The sequence below is a fragment of the Arvicanthis niloticus genome, chromosome 6 (assembly GCF_011762505.2).
Source record: "Arvicanthis niloticus isolate mArvNil1 chromosome 6, mArvNil1.pat.X, whole genome shotgun sequence".
Lineage (NCBI taxonomy): Eukaryota > Metazoa > Chordata > Mammalia > Rodentia > Muridae > Arvicanthis > Arvicanthis niloticus.
The window spans coordinates 63,339,610-63,362,679 of NC_047663.1; the positions used below are offsets into that span (position 1 = coordinate 63,339,610).

Here is a 23,070-nt window from a genome sequence, read left to right on the forward strand (position 1 = left end):
GCTTTTGGGCATGGCCTGTGCTTGCCCAGCTCCTGAGTCTGCCAAGCTTGTGTGTTCCAACGTCACTGCACTGTTGGGCTGAGATAAACCTGCTGGTATAGGGCAGGGGCTTAGCTGTGAGTGTGGCTTCCAGGATAAAGATTGTGGGTGTCATTAGGGATCCTGTGTTAGAACGTTTCCTGGACTCCAAAGGCACCTGCAAGGTTGCTGCATTTCCTCTTTGTATGACTCCAGTGGAGCAGCAGGCTTGCCAGGAAGCTTGGGTACATCACGTACGACTGTGAGCTCACTGGGCATCCCATGAAGAGCTCTTACAAGCCGTATCATGTATGTTTTCCCGTGTCACGCCTCTTTGTTGTTGTATCCCAGGGCCAGAAACTAGTCTTCTGCCTCCTTGAACTTTTGTGCCGGCACCTGGAGGAAAAACAGCCTCCAGAGGTCAGAGGCCCCTCTTCCATTTACCACCAGTGGGCCACAGGTTCTGAGGGAACCTTGGTGCAGAGAGTAACTGGTGTGTGGCGCAGCACCTTCAGTGTGGACACCCCGGAGCAGTGTCGGGCTGCCTTGCAGAAGCTTCAGGACGTCAAGTACCCATCAGCAACAAGTAACACTCCCTTCAGACAGGTGCGCTACATCCCCAACCTTATCAGGAGCCGTGTAAGGTAGATGTTCTTCATCTCTAGGAAAAATCAGAATAATTTGCACTTCAAAAAGGACAAGGCAGTCCAGGCCTGGAGGGGACCCCACAGATGAAAACCTTGAGCTGTGTGTTCATTATGTAGCTAAGCGCGACCCTAAAGTCCTGGTTCCCAGTGCTAAGACTATAGGTGTGTGTCGCCATGCCAGCTATATGTGATGCTGGGACTTGAGCCCAGGGCCATGTCTGAGCCAAGCAGGCACTCTGCCAATTAAGCATTCCCGCCTCTCCACCATTTTGTTTCTCTAAATATAAGTTTTTAGATCCAGAAACTTTTAGACTTAGAGTCTAAAGACAGGCTCTTCTGTAGTCCAAGCTGTCTTTGAGCTCATGATCCTCCTGCCTCAGCTCCTTCGGCATGCCCACTTACTTTGCCTTCACTTTTGATTTTCTTAAGCACAGCCGTCAGTAGATTGCCTCAGCATTCGCAGACTTGACCACAGACAGAGGGTGATAGTGGAAGTTAAAGGCTTTCTAGAGATAGATGTGTGATTGGTTTCTAGTGCAGTTCCTAGCTATGGGACCAGGCTTGTCAAGTCTCTGCCACAGGAGGGCTTGAGCAGTGAATGAGATTCTGGCCTCTTTACAGCTGCTGCTTCATGTCTGCCATGACCTAACCTTGGCAATGCTGAGCCATCAGGCTGCTTCCTGGGAGGAGGCTGTCCCTGCACTGCTGCAGGCTGTGGTTCGGAGCTACACCTCAGGGAACTTCACCCTCATGCAGGAAATCTACTCAGCCTTTCTCCCAAGCGGTAAGTAACACACACACACACACACACACACACACACACACACCTACCTCTGCCTGGTGTCCTCCCATTATATACAATGGTACTGGACTGGGAGCTGCAATGTCTTTAAAAGGCAATGCTGTGGCAAAAGGATCACCACAAATTCTGAGCTGCGTAGGGATTTCCATGTTTCCCGAGGTTACAAAGTGAGACAAAACAAAGCCAAAGTATTTGCACTGGGTTCTTCGCCTGGCCCTGCACACTCTCTTAAAGCTCAGTTGGAGAGGTAAAGAAACAGAGCTGGCATGGTGTGCATGCACCCTATCATCCCAGCATGACGGAGATTAGAGGGAGGAAGTTAGACAGATCAGCACTTCGGGGTAATCTTTGGCTACTTGGCAAATTTAAGTCCAGTCTGAGCTACATGAGATCCTGTTTAACCCACTACCACCACCAAGGGAGGAGGAGAGGGTGCATGCGGCTAGGCATTCCTTAACTTTGTGATTAGTCCCTGCAGTTCATCTGAATTTTCAGAGCTCAGTATGGGTCACACCCTAGCCCTACAGTGCAGCCCTGGAGCGCTTAGTGAAACAGTACATTTCTGTTGTGTGCATGATGTCATCTATGGCAATGATAGCATTGTCCCAAGACAGGGAAGGAAGTGATTAGTTTGGCTTTGGTCAAAAGGGTGTAATCCCGAGAGTCACGTCACTGTCCTTTTTCTTGAGTTACAGAATATAAGGGTGAGAGTCCAGGTTTCTCACAGATAAAGAAGTGCATATCATATCCCAAGTTCCTTTTCTTCTAGGCTGTGACCACTTACGAGATAAACTGGGTGACCTGTCTCCTACCATGGCAGCTTTCAAAAGCTTAGAGGCCTTTTGTATTTATGGGCAACTGTATGAAGTCTGGTGGTCACTCTGCCGGCCTGGCCCTGAATCAAGTGTCTGGGTATGGTCAGCTGAAAGCACAGTCTCTGATAAACAGAGCAAGCCAGAGGACAGTACCAGTGCTGAAGACGTGGAACAGCCTCCAGACCCAGGCCTGAGGCTCAGTGCAGAGAGTGAACGTTTGCTGAGTACCTGCAAGGAGCTCTTCTCAGAAAGGCATGCCAGCCTACAGACCTCCCAGAGGACTGTTGCTGAAGTCCAAGAGACACTGGCAGAAATGATCCGCCAGCACCAAAAGAGTCAGCTCTGCAAGGCCACAGCCAATGGCCCCAACAGAGATGAACCCAGCCAGGAAGCAGAGCGGGCCCCTTCCCAACCTCCGAGCCCAACGTAAGTTTAGGTCTGGGACCGTGATTGCATGTTGTCCACATGAGTATGTGATACCATTGACTAGGCCTCTTGGAAGCAGCAGACCTGGTCAGACACTAATTCCAGCCCCTCTGAAGCCTCTCGGTACTCTACAGATTTCTACAGTAGCATCACCACTGAGATTACAGGGCTGTGCCACTATGCTTCCAGTACCTTTAATCCTGATACACTCCCCAGGCTAGAACCCAGAAAACAGTGAATTCAGCAAACCTACAGAGTATATTAACTTTAATCTGTTGATTATAGTTGAGGCTACCTGCTCTTTTAGAAGACCTGAGTTCAGTTCCCAGCACCTACACGGGGGACTCAACTTCCTGTAGCGTTAGATCCAAAAGATCCAACACCCTTTTCTGACCTCCATGGACACTTGCTACAATGTGCACATACCCAGTCAGAGACATATGTATACATATAAATAATATATCTTCAAAAATGAAAAGCTTCGTGCCTGTAATCCCAGCATTCCAGAGTTAGAGTCAGGAGCTTCAGGGGTAGTTCAAGGTCACACTGAATTTGTGGCCACCTAGGAAATATGGGACTGTCTCCAAAGGAATTCGAAAATAGTCTGTTGTAACTTAGAGATCCCAGCCAGCTGTAGGCAGTTCAGGTTTGCTTTTTTATTTAAATGTAAGATAAGATCTTTCCCTGTGGCAGCCCTTCTTTCTACCTCAGCCTCCCAAGTTCTGATACTACAGTTGTGAACCACCATGCCCAGCCAGGTTTGCTGATACAAACAAATGTTGTAAAGCCCTCAGATTGGCTCTACCTCTTGTTCACAGGATGCTGTTCCTGGCTGTCTTTCCTCTAAAGCCCTATGTTCTGTATCTCAAGTAGAAAAGTGACAAACTACATCTTCGTAGGTGTGCATCTCATCCCATTTTGTTGCCTTCTCTTCATCTCTGTATTTATGAGTTGACGTTACTTAGGCATAACAAGTGGCTGGATTCAAGAAAGTACAGAGGATGTGAAAACAACAGACAGATGACCAGTGAGCCCAGGAAGACAGTCACTGTCACTTGCCAGCCGAGACATACAAACCAAGACATGGTGGAAGATTGGGTATATGGCTAAATAAGGAGAGTCTGCCCCCAGCATGCAGGAAGCCCTAGGTTTCATCACCAGGGTCACACTGAAAAAACTGAGCATGGTGTTGGATGTAATCCCAGCTGGTCGGGTAGGATCAAGGTAGCAAGACGATCAAGAGTGTAAGGTTATTCTTGGTTGCATAGTGCAGTTCAAAGCCAACCTGTGGGACACCCCACCTTTAAAAGCTAAACTGAAAATGCAGTGAAATAGCACTCATTCCCAATGTGCTATGGCTGCCACCAAGAACGGTACAGCACAGCTTGAACCTTTGTCCTTAGTGAGAACAACACTGTAGCAGTTCCTTGGCAGTTAGAAAGTGAGACTTGATATGAGATCTAGCCATTCTACTAGTATGTCAAAAGACTTGAAACAGGACAGCCTGGCATGGTTCTTAGGACCCCAAGTTTGAAACCACTCTGGGTTACATAGCAAGATACTATCTAAATACAGGGATAATGAAATAATTGAAATCCCACTATTTGTCTAAGCATCTGCAGCACTGGGCATGCTAGCAGTGAAATGGAGAAGCAGCCCAGTATGTTTCACTCAGTAGAATACTTACTACTCAGTGTTTAGAAGGAAAAACATCATGGCATAGGTAAACAGCATAATAATGATTCCATGGTACTAGAAGTGTGGGCTGCCAGGAAGCAGCGAGAGCAGAGACAAGAGCATTACCATGGAAGGGCGAGTCACGGTTTCACAAGAGCTCTGGTCCTGAGCAAGTATGGTAGTGGAGGCCTTTAGTTCCAGAACTCAGAGGCTAGTCTGCCTTACAAACCAAGTGCCAGGCCAGTCAGGGTCACACAGTGAGACGCTGGCCCCCCTTAATATCCACCTCAACACACAAAAAAGCTCTAGTCCTGGGTGGTAGTGATAGCTGCACAGCATGATGAATGGAGGTATGTTTTATGTGTTTGAAGTGTATTTAAGTATTACTTTACTATAATGGAAATAAGTATTACTTTACTATAATGGCATGGGCAGGTTGCTTGGTGGGTAAAAGCGCTTGCCACCAAGCCTGATGAACTTAAACCTACATATGGAAAGAGTGAACCATTTCCCAAAACCAGTCTTCCGACCTCCGTGTGTACACGCTGCACCATGCAAGTACAGCCAAGACTGCACAGATAGACATACAATGAACAAGAGTGTTTTACCTGCATATATGTCTGTGTGAAGGTGTCAGATTCTGGAGTTAAGACAGTTGTGAGCTGCCATGTGGGTGCTAGGATTTGAATCCAGGTCTATGGAAGAGTAGTCAGTGCTCTTAATCACTGAGCCATCTCTCCAGCTCCCAAAAGATTTTTTTTTTTTTAAATTAAAACATCTGGGGTAAGAAGTGAGGTGATCACCATATGTGACTTCAGTTTATTGTTACTCTTAAAGCAGAGAAGAAATAAATGCACCAGTGTCTCTCCCTGAGTTAACCAGAAGGCTCACTGAGGCAAACGAGAGAATAGCTGAGTTTCCAGAGAGTATAAAGGTAAGGGGGATTGCTGGGCAGTGGTGGTGCACGCCTTTAGGCCCAGCACTTGGGAGTCAAGAGGCAGGCGGATTTCTGAGTTCGAGGCCAGCCCAGCCTGGTCTGGTCTACAGAGTGAGTTCCAGGACATCCAGGACTACACAGAGAAACCCTGTCTCAAAACCGAAAAAAATAAAAAGGTAAGGGGATTTGAGATGTGTCACGACAGACACAGAAGTCATCTACATCTGCTGTGATTGCATGTGTTTAAAACTTTAGGATACAAGAACTGGTTGTGCTAGTACATGCCTTTAATCCCAGCACTCGGGGAGACAGAGGTAGGCGGATCTCTGTTGAGTTCCTGGACAGCCAGGGCTACAAGAGCTATACACAGAAAAACCCTGTTTAGCAAAGAAAAAAAAGTTACCTCTGTCTCTGCTTCCCTAAAATGATTTGTGAAAGTAGCAGTATTAACCACACAGAAGGCTTAGATTAGAGCTCAGTCTTGGGGAAAACCAAACAAGAGTGATATATGGTTGACAGGTAAAGCATTCAACTCAAATGTTAGATATGCCTGTGCCCGGCACTCAGAGGATAGCATTGGGCGGTGGCGTGGTACTGGGAACAGTGGTGTGTGGTAGTTGATCTGGGGATACTAGGAGACTCACCCATGAGGACATGCCACCAGACAGGCCAGTTTCATCCATATCTCTATAGAATTGTCAGTGTGCACCTCTACAGACACTTGTCTGTCCTGTCATTTTTAGGCCTGGCCCTTTCCAGATGTGCTGGAGTGCTGTCTCGTCTTGCTTCACATTGGGTCCCAATGTCCTGGCGCTGTGGACCCTGAGATGCAGCAACAGGCCCAGAAGCTCCTTCAAAAGTATGGCCACACTAGAGCTTACAGAAGACACTGCCAGATGCGACACACATGAACTTCCAGAGGCCATAAAGCTGTGCCACACAACCCATGACAGCTCTCACCTCAGTCTCGGCTCACCAGGCCTTCACCCTGACCTTCAATGGAAGGATGCTGTGATCCAGCTGACAGATGAGGGTGAAGTTTGAATCCCCTCACAATGGAGCCTGCTTGGTGCCTCTCAAGTGACTTCTTGTAGTGGAGGGAAAAGCCAGCAGGGTCACTAAGAGCCCCTGCCAAGACTGTCTCCAGCCTTACATGGTTTCCCCAAAGAGAAGCCTTTGTATTCACCCAAAGTCTGTCCACCCCAGATGCAGCTGCCTTTATAAATCCTCACCATCAGAAGCGTCTCATTCTGTGGGAGGTACACATGACACATCCCTATCACTGTTGGGGTTTGGGGTTCTTAATTATATTCTTAGCTGGGCCTGCCCACCTCAAAGACTAAAGGAATTAGCCTTGTAACATTAGATAATTTTATTTTTTATGGAGTTGGTTACATGGACAAGTGGCTAAAGCTTTCCCAGAACAGAGCTAATGAGACTGGCTGTTGTCTTCCAGGTTGTTGTCAGGCATGACTGACAGTGGTCAGACAGCTCAGGAAAAAAAAAAAATCACTCTTAGTGGTTCATAATCTTTTGGGGTCATATAAGCCTTTTATTTTTTTTTTTTTTTATTTTTTTTTTTTTTTGGAGAATTGACTAAAACACAGCCTGGAGAGCAGTACATATTCATCTTGTGTGTGCCTCCCAGGACCTATCTTACACCCTGGAGCCCCAAGTACTATTTGTTCACCAGTCCTGGGCTGGCTGCCAGAGTTACCACCCAGCAAGATAGGTCAGAGACCTGTGTCTCCATCGTCACTAGTTTCTAGAACAGGAGAAGCAGACGTGCTCAGGTCAGGTGGGAAGAGCATCCCTTCCTCCTCTTTCTCCCTGAGGTCCATTGTAAAGGCTTCTTCATCTTTGGGCAGCAAGACATTTTCCCAACTGGAAATCCTTGGGACACACATCTTGAGATATTTGTGTATACCTAGCTTTGAGGTCTAAAAAAAAATGCTATGCCCCCCCACCCACACACACCCCACCCTCCCCACCCCCACCCCCGCCTTTAAAAAGAAATACTGTCCAGGTGAGGGTGAAGCTTGAATCCACTCACACAATAGAGCCTGCCTGATGCCTCCCAAGTGGCTTCCTGTAGTGGAGGAAAAGCTGAAACTGTCTCCAGCCTTACATGGTTTCCTTACATGTGACACTCAAGGAAAATGATTGGTCTTAAAGGCCAGAGCCTTGACAGAGATGTGAGTGGGCATGACTCCGTGGAGGATAATGCCAGGTAGCTTCGTCTGTAGAGGTGGGGAACGTTGGTTCCCTCCACTTGAATAAAGAGAAGTTAGTAAACTACAAACTCCACTTTGTGGTTTGCTGAAGCAAGTGCTTATTAGGAGTAATCCTGCCACTGTGCATGCCTCTTATGCTGAGGAAGACCCAGAGGCAGGGGGGATTCAAATTCAAGTCCAACCTGGACAATGAAGCAAGATCTTGTCTCAAAATAGTCAATAATATGAGAGACTAGGGAGGTGGCTTGGGTTAAGAGCACTGGCTGTTTTTCCACAGGACCTGGGTGGTTTTAGGCCCACAAAAAAAAACTAAAGTAAAGCTACCCAATAGGAAAGTTAAAGTGGCATCTGTTTTCCTCTTACCTGCTCTTTTCCATAATGTTTATCAGCTTGCTATTACTTGAATATTATCATTTCTATATCCCCAATTATAAGAACCACAAAGACCCTGAAAAGCAAAGGCATTCACTTAAGGTTCTAGCAGAAAACATGTTTTACTTCTTTGGGGGGAGGGGTCATTATCCCTTTCTAAGGTAATTCAGTCTAGACCACCAGTCCAGTTACCTCTTCCCCACCCCATGGTTTTCCAGTCAGGGTTTCTCTGTATAGCCCTGGCTATCCTGAAACTTGCTCAGTTGACTAGGCTGGTCCTGAACTCCCAGAGATACACCTCTCTCTGCCTGCCGCCCTCGTAGTAGGATTACTGTGTGCCACCACCTCACGGCATGGTCTGTTTCTTACTGGCTGCCTCATACTCTGGATCTGCTCTGAGTAGCTCCCTACTCCACCGATGACTGCATCCCTCGCCTCCTGGCTGCTTGTCGGCACCTAGTCCCATATTATTTTGGGCCTAAGCTGCTATCACTTTGGCTGACTTACTCATCCCTTAACCTCAGCTTCAATTTTTTTCACCAAAAAACACTCCCAATCCCTAGACCTTGAGTTTATACAGTTCAGATTATATTTGTCTAAATCATTTACTGTCTGGCAACAAGGTAGGCTTCTCTGTTGTTCACCCCAGCACCTACCAGAACAGAGTTTAGTAGAAGCTCATTGGCTGGATAAACTAGGAAACTAAGGGACTTGTTGGAAATTTGGAAACATGGGGCTCAACATATGCCAGCATTGGCTAACAAGAGGCTTAAGGTTGATACCCAACCCTGCAAACAGGTATCCAAAGTCAGCAGTACACAGGCTGACTGCTATGAAAGATATACGGTCTCTCAGATGACACCCACCCCTTGCATGGCCCTGTGTGCTCAAGTGCCGGTACGTGCCAGTTTAGCACCTCTTTTTTGGGGGGTGAGGGTGGTGGGGACGACAAGGTTTCTCTATGTAGCCCTGGCTGTCCTGGAACTCACTCTGTGGACCAGGCTGGCCTCAAACTCAGAAATCTACCTGCCTCTGCTGCCTCCCAAGTGCTGGGATCAAAGGCGTGCACCACCATTGCCTGGCTATTAGCACCTCATTCTATGTGATGCTTAGACAGTCCCTCTCAACTGGGCACTTGATTGGTCTGCCAGGTTGGTCTGGGCACTGGTTGGTCTACCCTCTGAGAAAAGCTGAGTTTAATCCAGAATTTTGGGTCTCTGTGTAAGACCCAGCAGCACGCCAGGGTGCCTTTACTGAGAGCTACTCTGCTGCCTTCGAGTGCAAACCTGACAACCAAAATTCTAGATTTGTTGGGTGCAGTGGTGGAAGTCTAGACTGCCTGCTATTCAGGAGGATGGCTTGGAGGTCAGGGCCGGCCTAGGGGACACCTCAAACTCTAGAAGGGCCCCAGTACTTGACTTACATTTTTGTGCCAACAAAAAAGGCTGGGGGAAAAAACTAAATCAGGAAGTCTTAAGTTCAGTGTTTCCTACAGAATTCTACCGACTACAACACTGTATGTGGGGGGGGATACTATTAAAGGTACTCTACTGTCCTAGTAAGGCCCAACAGCCAGCAGGGTGTGAAGTGAATGAATAGGTGTCAATTACATGTTTGTAACAGGTGCTCTGTTAACACCTTTCAAGGCGGCTCTCACTGAGCCAGTCCTGCCAGAGGGCAGTCAGATTCTAGCTAGCAAAGACCACACCTCATGCCAATGGTTAAAAAGCAATCTTTATTTTACAAAATTAAAAACATAAATAATATTTACAGGCATCTTAAATACCAGCTTTAATACTTGACATTTTGCTATTTCAAATTCAGTTTCCCACAAGCTTTTAAAAGGTAAGACCATTCCTGCCTAAGTGAGCTGCTGCCATCTGTCTCTGCCTTCCAAAGAAGTTTTTACTTTCTTACAATTGTCCTTTTCTATAGTCATTTAAAAAGCAGTGTGCTTCCTAAATGCCTAACCTTAAACACAGACAACAGGCTTCCAAACATAGTTGTGGGGATGACTCCACGGGTTCTGAGGTGAATCCCCTTACTGTCCTCACAGTGACTCCTGGGCCTTTCTTTCCTAAGACTCAAGCTCCTGAGCTCAGCTCTACCACCTCTTGACACCTCAGGCTTGCTAAATGCCGACAGGCATATGGAGCACAGGACAGATCACCCTGCTAAGAACAGGATGACTGGGAGCATGGTCTGGTCTAGGGCAGTTCATCAACTGAAAACCAAGGTGAACAAGGTGAGGCTCAGGGGCCAGCCTAACAACACGGAAGGAGACAGAACTGTCTCCAGATTTCAGCACGGGCCAGCAATTACTGTAGCGCCACTCCATCCTGAAAAAGCACAAACAAGGCAAAACAGCCTGCTGGCACAGACCTGCTTCTCAGGAACACACACCTTGTTCTCTGGCAGCCTCAGCTCATCGGAGCATCTTCATCAGAGCAACAAAGCCAAAAGAAGAATGACAACGCATAAGAGTCATACACATTTTACTAGTTTGTTTCAGACATCCTGGAGATTTAAAAAGGTGTCCATGGAGCCATGGATGCTGGTGGCAGAAGGCAGCAGAGGGGTATGGGCATGAGGACAAGGAAGACTTGTTTACAAATTCAGAGCAAACCCCCTCTTGGATCTAAAATAAAGGCATCTTTAAACAAAAACCCAAAGTCTCTGCTTGGAGCAGACGCAGGTCAGTCAGTGGCCGGGCAGATGGCACAGGCGGCGTGGGGCACGCACTGTCACTGCTGCATGCTGTTGATCATGGCCAAGATACTCATCTTCTCCTGGGCAGAGTCCACGTCCTCATTCTGCTTCTGGGCCACTCCTGTGCCCAGGCCATAGAGGCGCCCACAATATTTGGCATCATCAATACTGTCCTCAAAGAATAGCTGCAGAACAGGACAAAACCAGCTGAGACTGGGGCCAAGAGTCATGCCACCTCCCGGCTTCTTATACCCTGGCACACCGCACACTGGACAGTGACTCAGCAAAGACACCAAGTCTCTCTCATAGACTTGTTCTGCTCTTTTCTAGACACCCAGGCTGTGTCCTAAACAGACTTGGCATGCCTATGACTTGTCAGTGCTGGAACCCCTGGGCTGCTGCCGTGTAGAGTAACAACCTGTCAGGCAAGGCAGTGAGTGACTAAGAACTCAGGCTTGCCAAGTCACTTCAGCTCCATTCCATCATGGTTCCTTATTCATGAAGTCCTGTAAGCCAGGTGTGGTGGCAAACACATGTATCCTAGCACCCAAGAAGCTGAGGCAGAAAGTTGACTACTGTGAGGAAACCATGGACACTAGGCACTCAAGCAAGCAACTCAACCTTATTATCACTGGGCCAGAGCTGTCTGGTGCAATCACCACAAGATGCTGAACACAGCCCTGGCCAGAAGTGCCGCCTCTGCTAAGTGTGACAAACGTCCCCAAGGCATCAACAAATGAGCCAGTTGGCAAGGACGGGCATAATATACTTGTCACTCTTTAGATTTAAAATGTCCCTAGAAGTCCTTGTGTTAAAGGCACCAACTGGTAGGATTGCTGGGAAATGGTAAAACCTTGAGGTTGTCGGGCCAGCCCCTGCACTCAGCCTCTTCATATTTCCAAACCACTAAAGGATGAAGGGACACTATGCTCTGGCCTGCCCTAACAGAGCCAGCCAACCACTGGCTAAAATGTCTCAAGTTGTAAATCTAAATAAACTGATCCTTTGAACTTGGCCTCAGGTATTTTGTTACAGCCACAGAAAACTAGTTAATTAAACACTGGAACTAGTGGTTAAAAGCAGCAAAAAAGCCAGGCAGTGGTGGCACACGCCTTTAATCCCAGCACTTGGGAGGCAGAGGCAGGCAGATTTCTAAGTTCGAGGACAGCCTGGTCTACAGAGTGAGTTCCAGGACAGCCAGGGCTACACAGAGAAACCCTATCTCAAAACAAAACAAAACAAAACAAAACGAAACAACAACAACAAAAATGAAGTGTCATTTTCTCCATTCTAAAATGAGACCCATACCATGTCTCATTCTTTTTTTATGAACATTCATTCCTTAAAAATAACAACAAATCTTCCAACAGTGGTAGCTCACGCCTTTGATCTCAGCACTACAGAGGCAGAGTCAGGTGGAGCTTTGAGTTCAAGGCTCACCTGGGCTATACAGATAAACCATGTCTGGAAAAATATACATACATAAATAAGCAAACAAATAATTAAGTTAAATAAAACTAAAAGAAAAATATCAACAAAATAGTAATTTTTCTTTTTTTTTTTTTCCTATCTTGGAATTTGATTTGTAGACCAGGCTGGCCCCGAACTCAAAGTACTTCCAAGTACTAGGATCAAAGCTGTGCACTACCACCACCCAGCTTTCACTATGATTTTTCAAAGTGTCTTCCTCTTCAAATATATATATTAAAACTTAAAAGAGTACATAAATAAACTAAAAGAGGGGCTGGAGAGATGGCTCAGTGGTTAGAGCACTGACTGCTCTTCCAGAGGTCCTGAGTTCAATTCCCAGCAACCACATGGTGGCCCATAACCATCTGTAATAGGATCTGATGCCCTCTTCTGGTGTGTCTGAAGACAGTGACAGTGTATGCATATAAAATAAATCTTAAAAAAAAAAAAAAAAAAAAAAAAAAAACCCACCCTAAAAGAATTCACTTTTCCTTAGAGAAGTAATATCCAGTAATTAACAGAACTCAGCCTAAGTGGATAAACTAACAATAATACCCTACTGTAGAATGCAGAAGAAAATAAAGGGGAAACTGCCTCGAAACTTGGGCTTCACAAACTCAAGCGACCCCACACCTGGAAGCTGTCGTCTCAGAGACCCTCACACTCAGAGGGCATTACCTCTTTCATCCTGAAGAAAGCCATCCCTGTTAACAGAGAGTCTGAGCCTGCTTGATGTTGCCTTCCAATCCTCTGCAAATCCAACTGATCAGCCACCTCCTGAAGGCCTCCCTAGGGGTCAGAAAACAGGGCTGTCAGCCGCACACCTTTAATCCCAGTGCTTGAGAAGCAGAGGCAGGCGGATTTCTGAGTTTGAGGCCAGCCTGGTCTACAGAGTGAGTTCCAGGACAGCCAGGGCTACACAGAGAAACCCTGTCTCGAAAAAACAAAAAAACAACAACAAAAAAACAAACAAACAAACAAACAAACAAAAAAAAAAAAACAAAAACAAAAAAAAACAAGTCTGAATTTGGGGGTTTGCTTGTTTTATTGCTAGTATTAAGGAGAATGCCATCTATTACCTTAAGATTTTTGCAGCTCTTCATCAGGTATTTCACATCATAAATGGAAGGGAAGAAAAGATTCAGGATGTGAAAAAACTCGTGCTCTTCTTCTGGCAGTCGAGAATCTGTAAGCAGCTTTACCATGTAGCCAAAATCATAACCACTAAAGGAGAAATGAAGCAGACGTCTGAAAACAGCCTCAGCCCAGCCTTAAACTACTGACTTAAAAAACCCCCACCTCAGGCTGGGCCTTTCAAAGAGGAACACCAAGTGATCTGAACTTTACATTCACTAAGGACAGAAGGAAAGCTACTGTGAGAAAACAAACGAGAACCTGAGAGTTTGTGTGAATTTGATTGATCAAAACTCAAAAGTAAGGCTGTAAGGGCCAGGGATATGATCCCCTAAAGAGAAATTATGAGGATCAGAGTTCCAATCCCGGTACCCATGTTGGACAGCTCACAAATGCCTGTACCTCCTCCACCTCCAATGGACTCCCTAGGTGCTCACACACATACCTGTACATATTCACCTCTCTCTCTCTCTCTCTCTCTCTCTCTCTCTCTCTCTCTCTCTCTCTCTCTCTCCTCTCACACACACACACACACACACACACACACACACACACACACACACACACACAACCTTTAAAAATAAAAACCTTCCACAAAGTATTGAAGAGTATCTGTATTTGAGGACATGTCAAAGGACAACCCACATCAGGCTGAAAATAACCGAACCACAGCAGCCTCCATCTATCTAGAAGAGAGCACTGCAGGTCATGGGAAACAAAGCCTAAGTGTGCACTCAAGTGCTCCTAAACACTCACACTCACACTCGGACAAGAACACCAGCACCACCTCCAACTTCACACTGCTGCTGCCAAACAGCCAGGAGGACTCAAATCAACAAGAACTCAGTTCCTCCCCAATGCAGCCTAAAGTCAGAAAGGGGAAGGAAGCTACAAGGAAGAGACAGGCCACATTTCCCATGGACTGACCTGTGAAATGAAAGCCACTTGACGTTGTCACAGAGAACCACTCCCGATGTCATAAGCAGCTCTGCAAAGTGCAATGTATCAATCCCCTCCTCCTCGTGTTTCTGGAACTGCAACCCGGAGTTTGCAAGCAGGTCTATGGAATCCTGGGAGTACATATCCTCTCTGAAAAACAAGGTGTCACTGTGAGCTGGTGGCAGTGAGACCAAAGCAGGAGAAATATTACTGTTAGCTTATGATTCAGAAACACAGCATTCCTGAAACATTCCAAAAACCAACAAATCTGTATTTCCTAATTACAGAAAATCTACATTCTCTCACTTTAAAATTTTGTTTTAAGTAAATGAATGAGTTAGGCAGTTGTAAGCTGAGCACTGAGAACCGAGCTCAGATCTTTTGGAAGGTCAGCCAGTGTCTTAACCACTGAGCCACACACTTTTTGTTCTTAATCTTTTTAAAATATCTATTTTATGTATCTGGGTGTTTGTCTGCGTGTCTATCTGCAGACCAGAAAAGGGCATTCATGTCCCATCACAGACAGCTAGTGGCCGTGGAGCTGCTGGGAACTGAAAACAGAATCTCTGGAGGAACAGCCTGTGCTTTTAACCACTGAGCTATCATTTAATCATATTTATACTTCTTCATTTCATTTAAAGTAGAATTAAACAAAATAGAGACAAAACTAACACTCAAGTTTATTTCTAAAACAAACAAAAGGCAGGGCTGGAGAGGAGACTGAGCGCTACGAGCTCCTGCTGCCCTGACAGCAGACCCAGGCTCAGCTCCCACCATCTGGACTACCAGTCCCAGGGATCTTCTGACTGCTGTGGACAACAGGCACATACATGATGGACAGATATACATGCAGGCAAAACATTAATTCACATACATAACAGTTAAAAATCTTGGACTAGAGAGATGCTCAGACTCTTCCGGAGGTTCCAAGTTCAATTCCCAGCAACCACATGGTGGCTCACAGCCATCAGTGAGACCTGGTGTCCTAGCATGTGAGCACACATGTAGGCAGAACACTGTGTACATAATCATCTTTTTAAAAAATTAAAATCTTAATAAAAGAAAGTACTCAGATCTTTTGCCAGTTTTTGTTTGTCTTAAGTTAGGAATTTGAGACAAGTTCCATCTATATAGTCCTGGTTATCCTAGAACTTATTATGTAGATTAGGCTGGCCTCAAACCCACAGAGATCTGCCTGCCTCTGCCTCCTGAGTCTGGGATTAAAGGTGTGCACCATAACCCCCTCTCTTCTGCCAGTTTTTGACTGTGCTGTCTGTCTTCCTTTCTTGTGTGTACTAGGGCCTCACACACGCTATGAGAGCACAACTCCACCGAGATCCAGCACCAGCCTGGATCATCGCTTTAGGCTAAGTTGCAAGAGTTATTTAAAAAACAAAAGCTTGCCAGGAACAGTGGTGCACGCCTGCAATCCCAGCACTCTGGAGGCAAAGGCAGGCAGATCTCTGAGGCCAGCATGGTCTACATAGCAAGCTCCAGGTTAGCCAGGACTGCATAAAGATTCTGTCTTTAAGAAGGGGTTGGGCGGGGGTGGGGGGGGTGGTAATGGGATCCCATGCCCTCTTGTGTATCTGAAGACAGCTACAGTGTACTCATATCCATAAAATAAATGAATCTTTTAAAAAAGAAGAAACTCCTCTTGACTGTTTGAACACCCACCTGTGTTCAATAAAATAAAAATATAATTAGCCAGGCATAATGACATACATCTTTAATCCTAGCATTTTGGAGGCAGATACTGGTGTTTTTCTGAGTTTAAGGCCAGCCTGGCCAACACAGCAAGTTGCAGGACAGTCAGAGCAACATAATAGAGAGACACCATGTCTCCCCCCCACCCCAAAAACACGATTAGTAAAACTTATGGAAGGGGGCTGGAGAGATGGCTCAGTGGTTAAGAACACTGACTGCTCTTCCAGAGGTCCTGAGTTCAATTCCCAGCAACCACATGGTGGCTCACAACCATCTGTAATGGGATCTAATGCCCTCTTCTGGTGTATCTGAAGACAGCTACAGTGCACTCACATAAATAAATAACTAAATAAATCTTCACTATTTCTGGCAATCAGTCCACTCTAATGCTACCATCTAGTATCCACACTAAGGGTCTCGACTCTCAAGACACTTACGTCAGGTTGAACTTGAAGTTGAACTGCCATGTGTTGATCCCAGAAGGGTACTCCCCCTTCTCATTTGTGAATGTAAGGCCCAGCTGGATGATTTTTAGAAGGTCAACATTGCACCGCAAAAGCTGATACTGGTAATCTATGGAGCTTCGAAATTCACCAATCGGTCGTACAACAACGCCTGGAAACTCTGTATCCTAGGAACAAAAGCCTCTCACCATTAAGTCTCACCAAACAGTGGTGCTCGGCGACTCGTGAGCAAAGTTGCTCTTAAGTTTACAGACGCCCAGGATAAGCTCCCAAGGTCTAGAACACAAGATAAGCTCCCAAGGTCTAGAACACGAGCGAGCACAGACAGGCGGCTGGGTGACTAGAAGATGAGAAGCCAGGTAGAAACTTCTTTCTGTTTTCATTTTTTCATTTATTTCACGTGCCCTGGTGTTTTATCTGCATGTATGTTTGTATGAGGGTGTCAGAGCCCCTAGAGTTGGAGTTACAGACGGTGTGAGCTGGCTGTGAGTGCTGTGAACCCCATCCTCTGGAAGAACAAGTGTTCTTGACTGCTGAGCATCTCTCTAGCCTAGACAGGAACTTCCAGTACGAGGTAGCTACAAATACAGCCAAGTAGATGTGGCGGCTCACAGGCTCACAGGCTCACAGGCTCACAGGCTCACAGGCTCACAGGCTCACAGGCTCACAGGCTCACAGGCTCACAGGCTCACTCCTCCACATTAGCTTCTTGGTGTGACGTAGGCTTAAAAGAGACGCCGGGCTGACGGCCTGCTATTCAGAGCTCCCACCTTGGTCTTGTGTTTTTATGAAGGACAAATACATCCTTTATTTTTCCTGAGTGACTATTTCACTGCTATGTGTACATAAAACCCTTTCCACTCTTGTAAAGCTCAGACTGGCCTATACTCATTGGTCTTGAACTCCTGATCCCCACCCTCAGCCCCAGTGCTTGGGATGACAGGATCTTAACCTGCTGGGAGAGCCCATGAGGCTAGTGCCTCTTATGGACAAAGGAGTAAAACAGGGTTTAAAAACCAACAGTGGCGAGCACCAAGCCTGGAGTGGAACAGAACACCTGCCTGCTCAGGGGCTGGTCTAAGAAAAGTGCCACCTAAGCCGACATCAGGCAGGAAAATGAGCCACAGAGGACCAGTCCTTCCCACTTTACCCAAAGATGCCAGATCTGCAGTGTGACATCTCCTGCCTTTTTCATGCTAGCAATAAAATACTTGAATATTTTGAAAACACAGGTTGGGCATGTTGGCACATGCCTACAATCCTAGCACTTGGGAGATGGAGGCAGGAGGATCAGAAAGTCACAGGATATATCATCCTCTTGATATATGCCTGTGTTACATGAAACCGTCTCCAAATTTAAAAAAATAAATAAATACTGCATGCTCAAATTCACATGTGTGAAGAGATATACCTAAGGGGCAGAGGCACGTCAGACACTAAAGCACTTGCCCAGCACACATACTGGGCACAATGGTGCATACATATCTCAGCACCAAGAAGGCAGAAGCAGGAGGATAAGCACAAGGCCTGTCTGGGCTACCTAGCAAGTGCTAGGCCAGCCAGGGCTTACATATCCAGATCCTATCTAAATAAACAAAAACAAAAACAAAACAAAACAAAAAAAAAAAGACTTTCCATCAGAGGAACATTACAAAAACTTGTGTCAGAAGCTGTGCATTCCTCAGAGATGCTAGCTGCCTTGACTCACAAAAAGCAATGCAGGTTTCCATCAGTCTAACCTTCCCTGGCTTTGGTGGGGAGGGCCTACTCACCATTGCGATATAGCTGTAGCTGAGGACAATCTCACGGATCTTCCGCATCTCTTCCTCAAGATTGCTGGCCCACACCTCACAAATGACCTGACTGTTTTCTACAAGTGCCGCAGGCATCCTGAAGGCACCTCAGGAGCCACTGTGAGCCAACTATGTAAAAGAACGAGCCTCCTTCTGTTTGACTTAATCGTCCACACTGGATCCAATCTAGATATAAAGAAATTTTGAAATCACATAAGTTTACACTGTGGTATAAGATGTCAACAAATCAAACACCTCAAAATTGTATTTTAGTCAAATACAGTGACCCAGACACATGATCCTAACACTCAGGAGGCTAAGGAGGAAGGATGGAGAGTTTAAGACCAGAGTGGACTACATACTGAGTCCATTCAAAGTCAACCAGGGCTACATAGCAAGACCTTGTGTGAAGACACACACACACAAACCAGAGTTTTACCATAACTTCATTAACAGTCAGTGCATTCAGCACCCACTACCTATGCAGTGCTTACACTTGCCTTTGTCAAGTTTGTTCTCTCTCCTTACAAAGAAAACCCTACTTGTTGACCTGAACCCTTAACATGACATTAATAATGGAAAGTTACACCGGGTGTGGTGGTAGTGCACACCTTCAATCCAGCACTCAGAGGCTGAGGCAGACCTCTGAGTTTGAGGCCAGACTGGTCTACAAAGTGGGTTCCAGGATAACCAGGGCTACACAGAAAAACTCTTGTCTTGAAAGACAAAAACAAACAAACAAACAAACAAACAAACACACACCTGGGAAGAGGACTTATGTCTACATTTTAAATTTTATTTTTATTTTATATATACCATGTGCATGCACTGCATAAAGTCCAAGTAAGGCATCAGATCCTCTAGAACTGTACTTAGAGATGGTTGTGAACCACCATATGGTGCTAGGAACCAAACTTAGATTTTCTACAAGAGCAGAAAATGGTCCTGACTGCTGAGCTGTCTCTGCAGCCCTGTGATGTCTACTTTTTAACTCATAATAAAGAAGTTAAGCAGTAAAGTCCACAATAAGTGGTAGAGCTGAAGAAATGACTCAGCAGTTAAAAGCACTGGGTGCTCTTACAGAGGATCCAGGTTCAGTTCCTGACACCCAGATGATGGTTTACATCCAGCTAATTCCAGTTCCAGGGCTCTGATGCCCTCTTCTGCCTTTAACAAGCACCAAACAGACTGTGGTACACAGACATTCTGCAGGCAAAACATTTATACACATAAAGTAAAATAATTAAAAAAGAAGAGGTGGCCAGTAAAAATAATTCAAACAGGAGCAGAATGGCTGATGGTGTATGCCACAGAAGTACTCAGCTCGGTCAAATTCAGCATCACCTGAGCTCAACATAACAGTCACTATAGCAAACCAGCACACAGGCTCGGTTATTAACAAAGCAGAAGAGGCTTCTGACAGCGCTCATGCGTAAGAACCTCAGGCTTGAGCCTCGGCCCCAACACACACACACACCCCTAAACACAAGTCAGAGGCCAGGGTCGCAGTATAGGGGAACCCTGGGGAGAGGCATGCACAATGGCATAAGAGCTTCCTTATAAGGCAAACGCCACTGTATTGATCCTCAATGCAATATGTAACAGTGAGCCCCAGTGCACATGGGCGAACACTTTTCAGCAACAGTAAATGAACCTAAGGGGTTTCCAAAGACCAGAGCAAGGGAACTCCTTGTTTTCCAGCTTTAGAACTGACACACAGTAGAGACTCCAGAAGACAAGGAGAAGCATTCTCAGTGCTCTCTACTTCTTCCTAAGAGACCAGTATTCATTCAAGACAGGCTACTCTTCACAGATGCTTCCCTGAAACTGAAAGCTGTGGTGGCCCTCAACATACATACACGGAGACAGCTACCTCCTAAAGGCACAGTCCATTTCTTCTCCAGTTTGTCTTTTATTAATAAAGGCTTGCAAGTGTACTAATAAGAGAATAGGGAAGATGCTTGTTCACAATGAATGTGCAGTAAATTCAACTTCCTGACAACTGAGAAAATGTTTACTCCAGAGTTCTCCAGGCTGGCCTCTGAACTTGTAAAAATTCTCCTGTCTCTGCCTCCTGAGTGCTGCAGCTATCAGCATGGGCCACTTCACCTGGCTCTTGAAGTCACTTCCCATGTCCAGTACTGAAACAGTGACCACAACCTTGTTTCCCTAAGCAGGCCATAAACTGCATAGCAGATAAGTGGGCGTCACTCCTGGACTTCTGAAAGATGTTTCCATTAAAACAAAGAGGGATACAGGCATAAAGAAACAAACTGCCTAAAGCTGTATAAGGGTTTGTTTCAGGAAGCCAACCACTTTCAAAGCTACTGTTACATTATCGGGTAAAGCAGAGCCACATAGGAGCAGACACTGGCAAAGACACACTGGCCACTCCTGCAACAAACTTTTCCCTAGCAAATCTGTGGGGATATGTTCAGCAGATCCCAGCCCGGCAAAGGCAGTTCTTTTCCAATGAAGAGGAACTAAGAGAGTGGTAGCTCATGCCTCCAGTGGCCAGCCTGTGCTAAGACTTAGAAAGTTCCAGATCAGCCTTGGCTTTGGACTCTACCATTCAGATAGATCCACAAGGGATCCTTCCTAGACATACACGGGAGATCACATAATGCACATTTAACTGAGCAAGTGAACTTCCTGGGCATGCTGGCCACAGGGAAGAAAGAAAACAGCAACTCAATACAGGCCAAGGGCCTCCCTCCACTTTCCACAGGGAGCCCAGGCTCCAAGCCTCAGCAGAGACTTCTCTTCTTCACCCTCTCCTCCCCGTATCTCAGACAGAATGAGTCTATGTTTTCAAGTACAGTTATTAGTATAACAACAGCCCAGGAAGTAACCTCATTATTGAGGTTACAATCAAGAATAATAATGAATTTCAATCAAGAATAATGAATTGAAGAATAATAATGAATTTCACAACTCAAAGAAAAAATGACATCCTGAGTTATATATACTGAGAAATAAGATAGCAGTCCTGCACTCAGGAGGCTGAGAAAGGAGGATCACCAGGAACTTGAGGCCAGCCTGGGCTTAAGGTCAGAGGAGATCCTGCTTTATTTCATTGTTCCATTTTGTCCTTTGAGACAGGTTTTTCTATGTAGCCCTGGCTGAGCCGGAATTCACCGTGTACACCAAACTGGCCTTGGACTCAAAGATCCAACTGCCTCAGCCTCCAAGTGCAGGGATTAAAGGCATGCACCACCATAACCAGCTGAGACCATTTTTAAAAGAAAAAAGCAAACTAAACCATCCAGTGAGGCAGCTTGAGCAACTTGGCACATGTGTACACACAATTAATAATAATAGCTTAAAGAATGGAGGCTGGAGTGATGGCTTAGCAATTTAGAGCACTTGCTGCTCTTCCAGAAGACCAGAGTTTAGTTTCCAGCACTCACGTGAGTTAGCTCACAAATGCCTGTAACTCCAGCTCCAGAGAATGTTGACACCTTTTCAGCCTATTTTTGTCACCAACACACATGTGACATTAATTATAAATTCACACATTAATAAACATTAATCCCTACAAAAATTATCCTTTAAAATTCTCCAGGAAGGTTTGGAAGTTGAGGCTGCATTCTCCTTTAAAGATTTATTTTTATTCCATTTATTTATGAGTATGTGAAGGGGGGTGGGGGATTGAGTGTATCAATAGCTGAGTGATCTCTCCAACCCCTTAAAGAAAATTTTGATCCCATGCGATGTTTGCCTCACAGGCTGGCTTTAAAACTTGATCCCCAAACCAGCTACATTTGAAATTGCAAAAGGAAAAGGTGTTCTCACACCTCACACAGACACACTCACACACACACACACACACGCCCTGCCCTGTGTTCTCACACGGACACACACACACCCTGCCCTGTGTAGACTGCAAAGCAATCTGTTGAGACCGCTCCTGTTATCCAAACTTCGGAGCAGGGTCTCTGTGCACCCAGGTGAGCTCTGCAGAGCGAGTCGTGAGAAAGCGAGAAACAAGCTCTCCTTGCTAGCCGTGCAGACAGTTCAGCTGAGTGTCTCCGGCTCGTCTGGTTTTGTTTTCGCCAGGGCGTCTGGGAAACAATAAGCTTCACTTCCCTGTTCCAGAAGACTAAACAAAAGGCTTAGCCTAGCCGTGCAAGACAGGCGCAGGAGGAAGCAGTGGCCCGTTAGAAAAAATGGCAACAGGTCCCCTCTGCAGTGTTCCAGGCCACTGCCCTGAACTCAGACGGCACCCCATCCAGCCTGCTGGCTACCCGAGGGCGGCCCCGCCACGCAAAGCTGCAGCACCCCAAGATCCAAGCAGAGCGGCCTCTTGCCTCTCCCACCATTCCTTAGGCCTCCAGGCTGGACTCCGGGGACCAAGAACCCCGTCGCCTCTGTGCCTCAGTGTTCCCGTGTGTAGGATGGGTCGCCACGGAGGCACTTCCGCCTCATGCTCCTACCGTGGGCAACCCAGCCTGCTTACCCTGGCTGGCGGCCCCGCCGAGTGCGGGCGGCAGCGGCCCTTGACCCCGAGCTCTCCTCCCTCTTGCCCCGGATCCGCTCGAGGAACCCAACGCAACAGTGAGACGCGAGCCCCGGAGCCCAGAGCGGCCTACGATGTGCAGCAAACCAGAGGGTTGCGCCGCTCTACCTTTCGGCCCTCCGGACTCGCCTACTCTCCGCGTCACTCCAGGCGTGCGCGGGCCCGCGGGCCTTGGCTCTGCCCCCAGTGCGCGCTCACACACCTACGTCCCGCCTCCTTGCGCAGGCGCAGAACAAGAAAAGTGGGGTTGTCGGAGGGCGCGTGCGCAAAACGAGGTAGGCCCTGCGGCCTCAGACAGCGTCAAACTGCTTAAACTGCGTCCCCGCCTAGGTTCTTGACTATACTGAGTCGCGCCTCGGGAAAAGATGGAATCTAACTGGCGCCACTTCCTAACATCAGAGCGTATT

The 23,070-nt window shown here is 46.5% G+C and overlaps 2 protein-coding genes across 12 annotated transcripts in view; one reads left to right on the top strand and one right to left on the bottom strand.

Annotated features, from left to right (window-relative positions):
• Gemin5 (gem nuclear organelle associated protein 5) overlaps positions 1–6,562 on the top strand; it is a 45,617-nt gene extending 39,055 nt beyond the window's left edge. For 5 of the 8 annotated variants that reach the window (XM_034505513.2, XM_034505516.2, XM_076936797.1 and 2 more), the window contains 5 exons: positions 370–624; positions 1,287–1,449; positions 2,237–2,708; positions 5,223–5,319; positions 6,066–6,375. In XM_034505513.2, the coding sequence (XP_034361404.1) occupies positions 370–624; positions 1,287–1,449; positions 2,237–2,708; positions 5,223–5,319; positions 6,066–6,233 (1,155 nt within the window). In that variant the 3' untranslated portion in view covers positions 6,234–6,375. Of the gene's footprint in view, positions 1–369; positions 625–1,286; positions 1,450–2,236; positions 2,709–5,222; positions 5,320–6,065 lie in introns of all 8 variants that reach the window. The other 3 variants (XM_034505515.2, XM_034505517.2, XM_076936795.1) reach the window with 1 other exon arrangement.
• A 3,080-nt stretch (positions 6,563–9,642) lies between these two features.
• Cnot8 (CCR4-NOT transcription complex subunit 8) lies at positions 9,643–22,821 on the bottom strand. 4 transcript variants are annotated; one of them, XM_034506655.2, is made up of 7 exons: positions 22,604–22,821; positions 18,124–18,330; positions 16,325–16,518; positions 14,169–14,330; positions 13,187–13,331; positions 12,786–12,896; positions 9,643–10,822 (listed from the first exon to the last, which is right to left on the bottom strand). In XM_034506655.2, exons 2-7 carry the CDS (start codon positions 18,238–18,240, stop codon positions 10,673–10,675), a joined length of 879 nt encoding a protein of 292 aa, XP_034362546.1. In that variant the 5' UTR covers positions 18,241–18,330; positions 22,604–22,821; the 3' UTR covers positions 9,643–10,672. The 4 variants fall into 4 exon arrangements, with proteins under 4 accessions (XP_034362546.1, XP_076792913.1, XP_034362547.1 ...); XM_076936798.1 differs by having other exon boundaries at positions 22,455–22,610; XM_034506656.2 differs by lacking the exon at positions 22,604–22,821 and adding an exon at positions 22,464–22,601.
• Between the last annotated feature and the right edge of the window lie 249 nt (positions 22,822–23,070).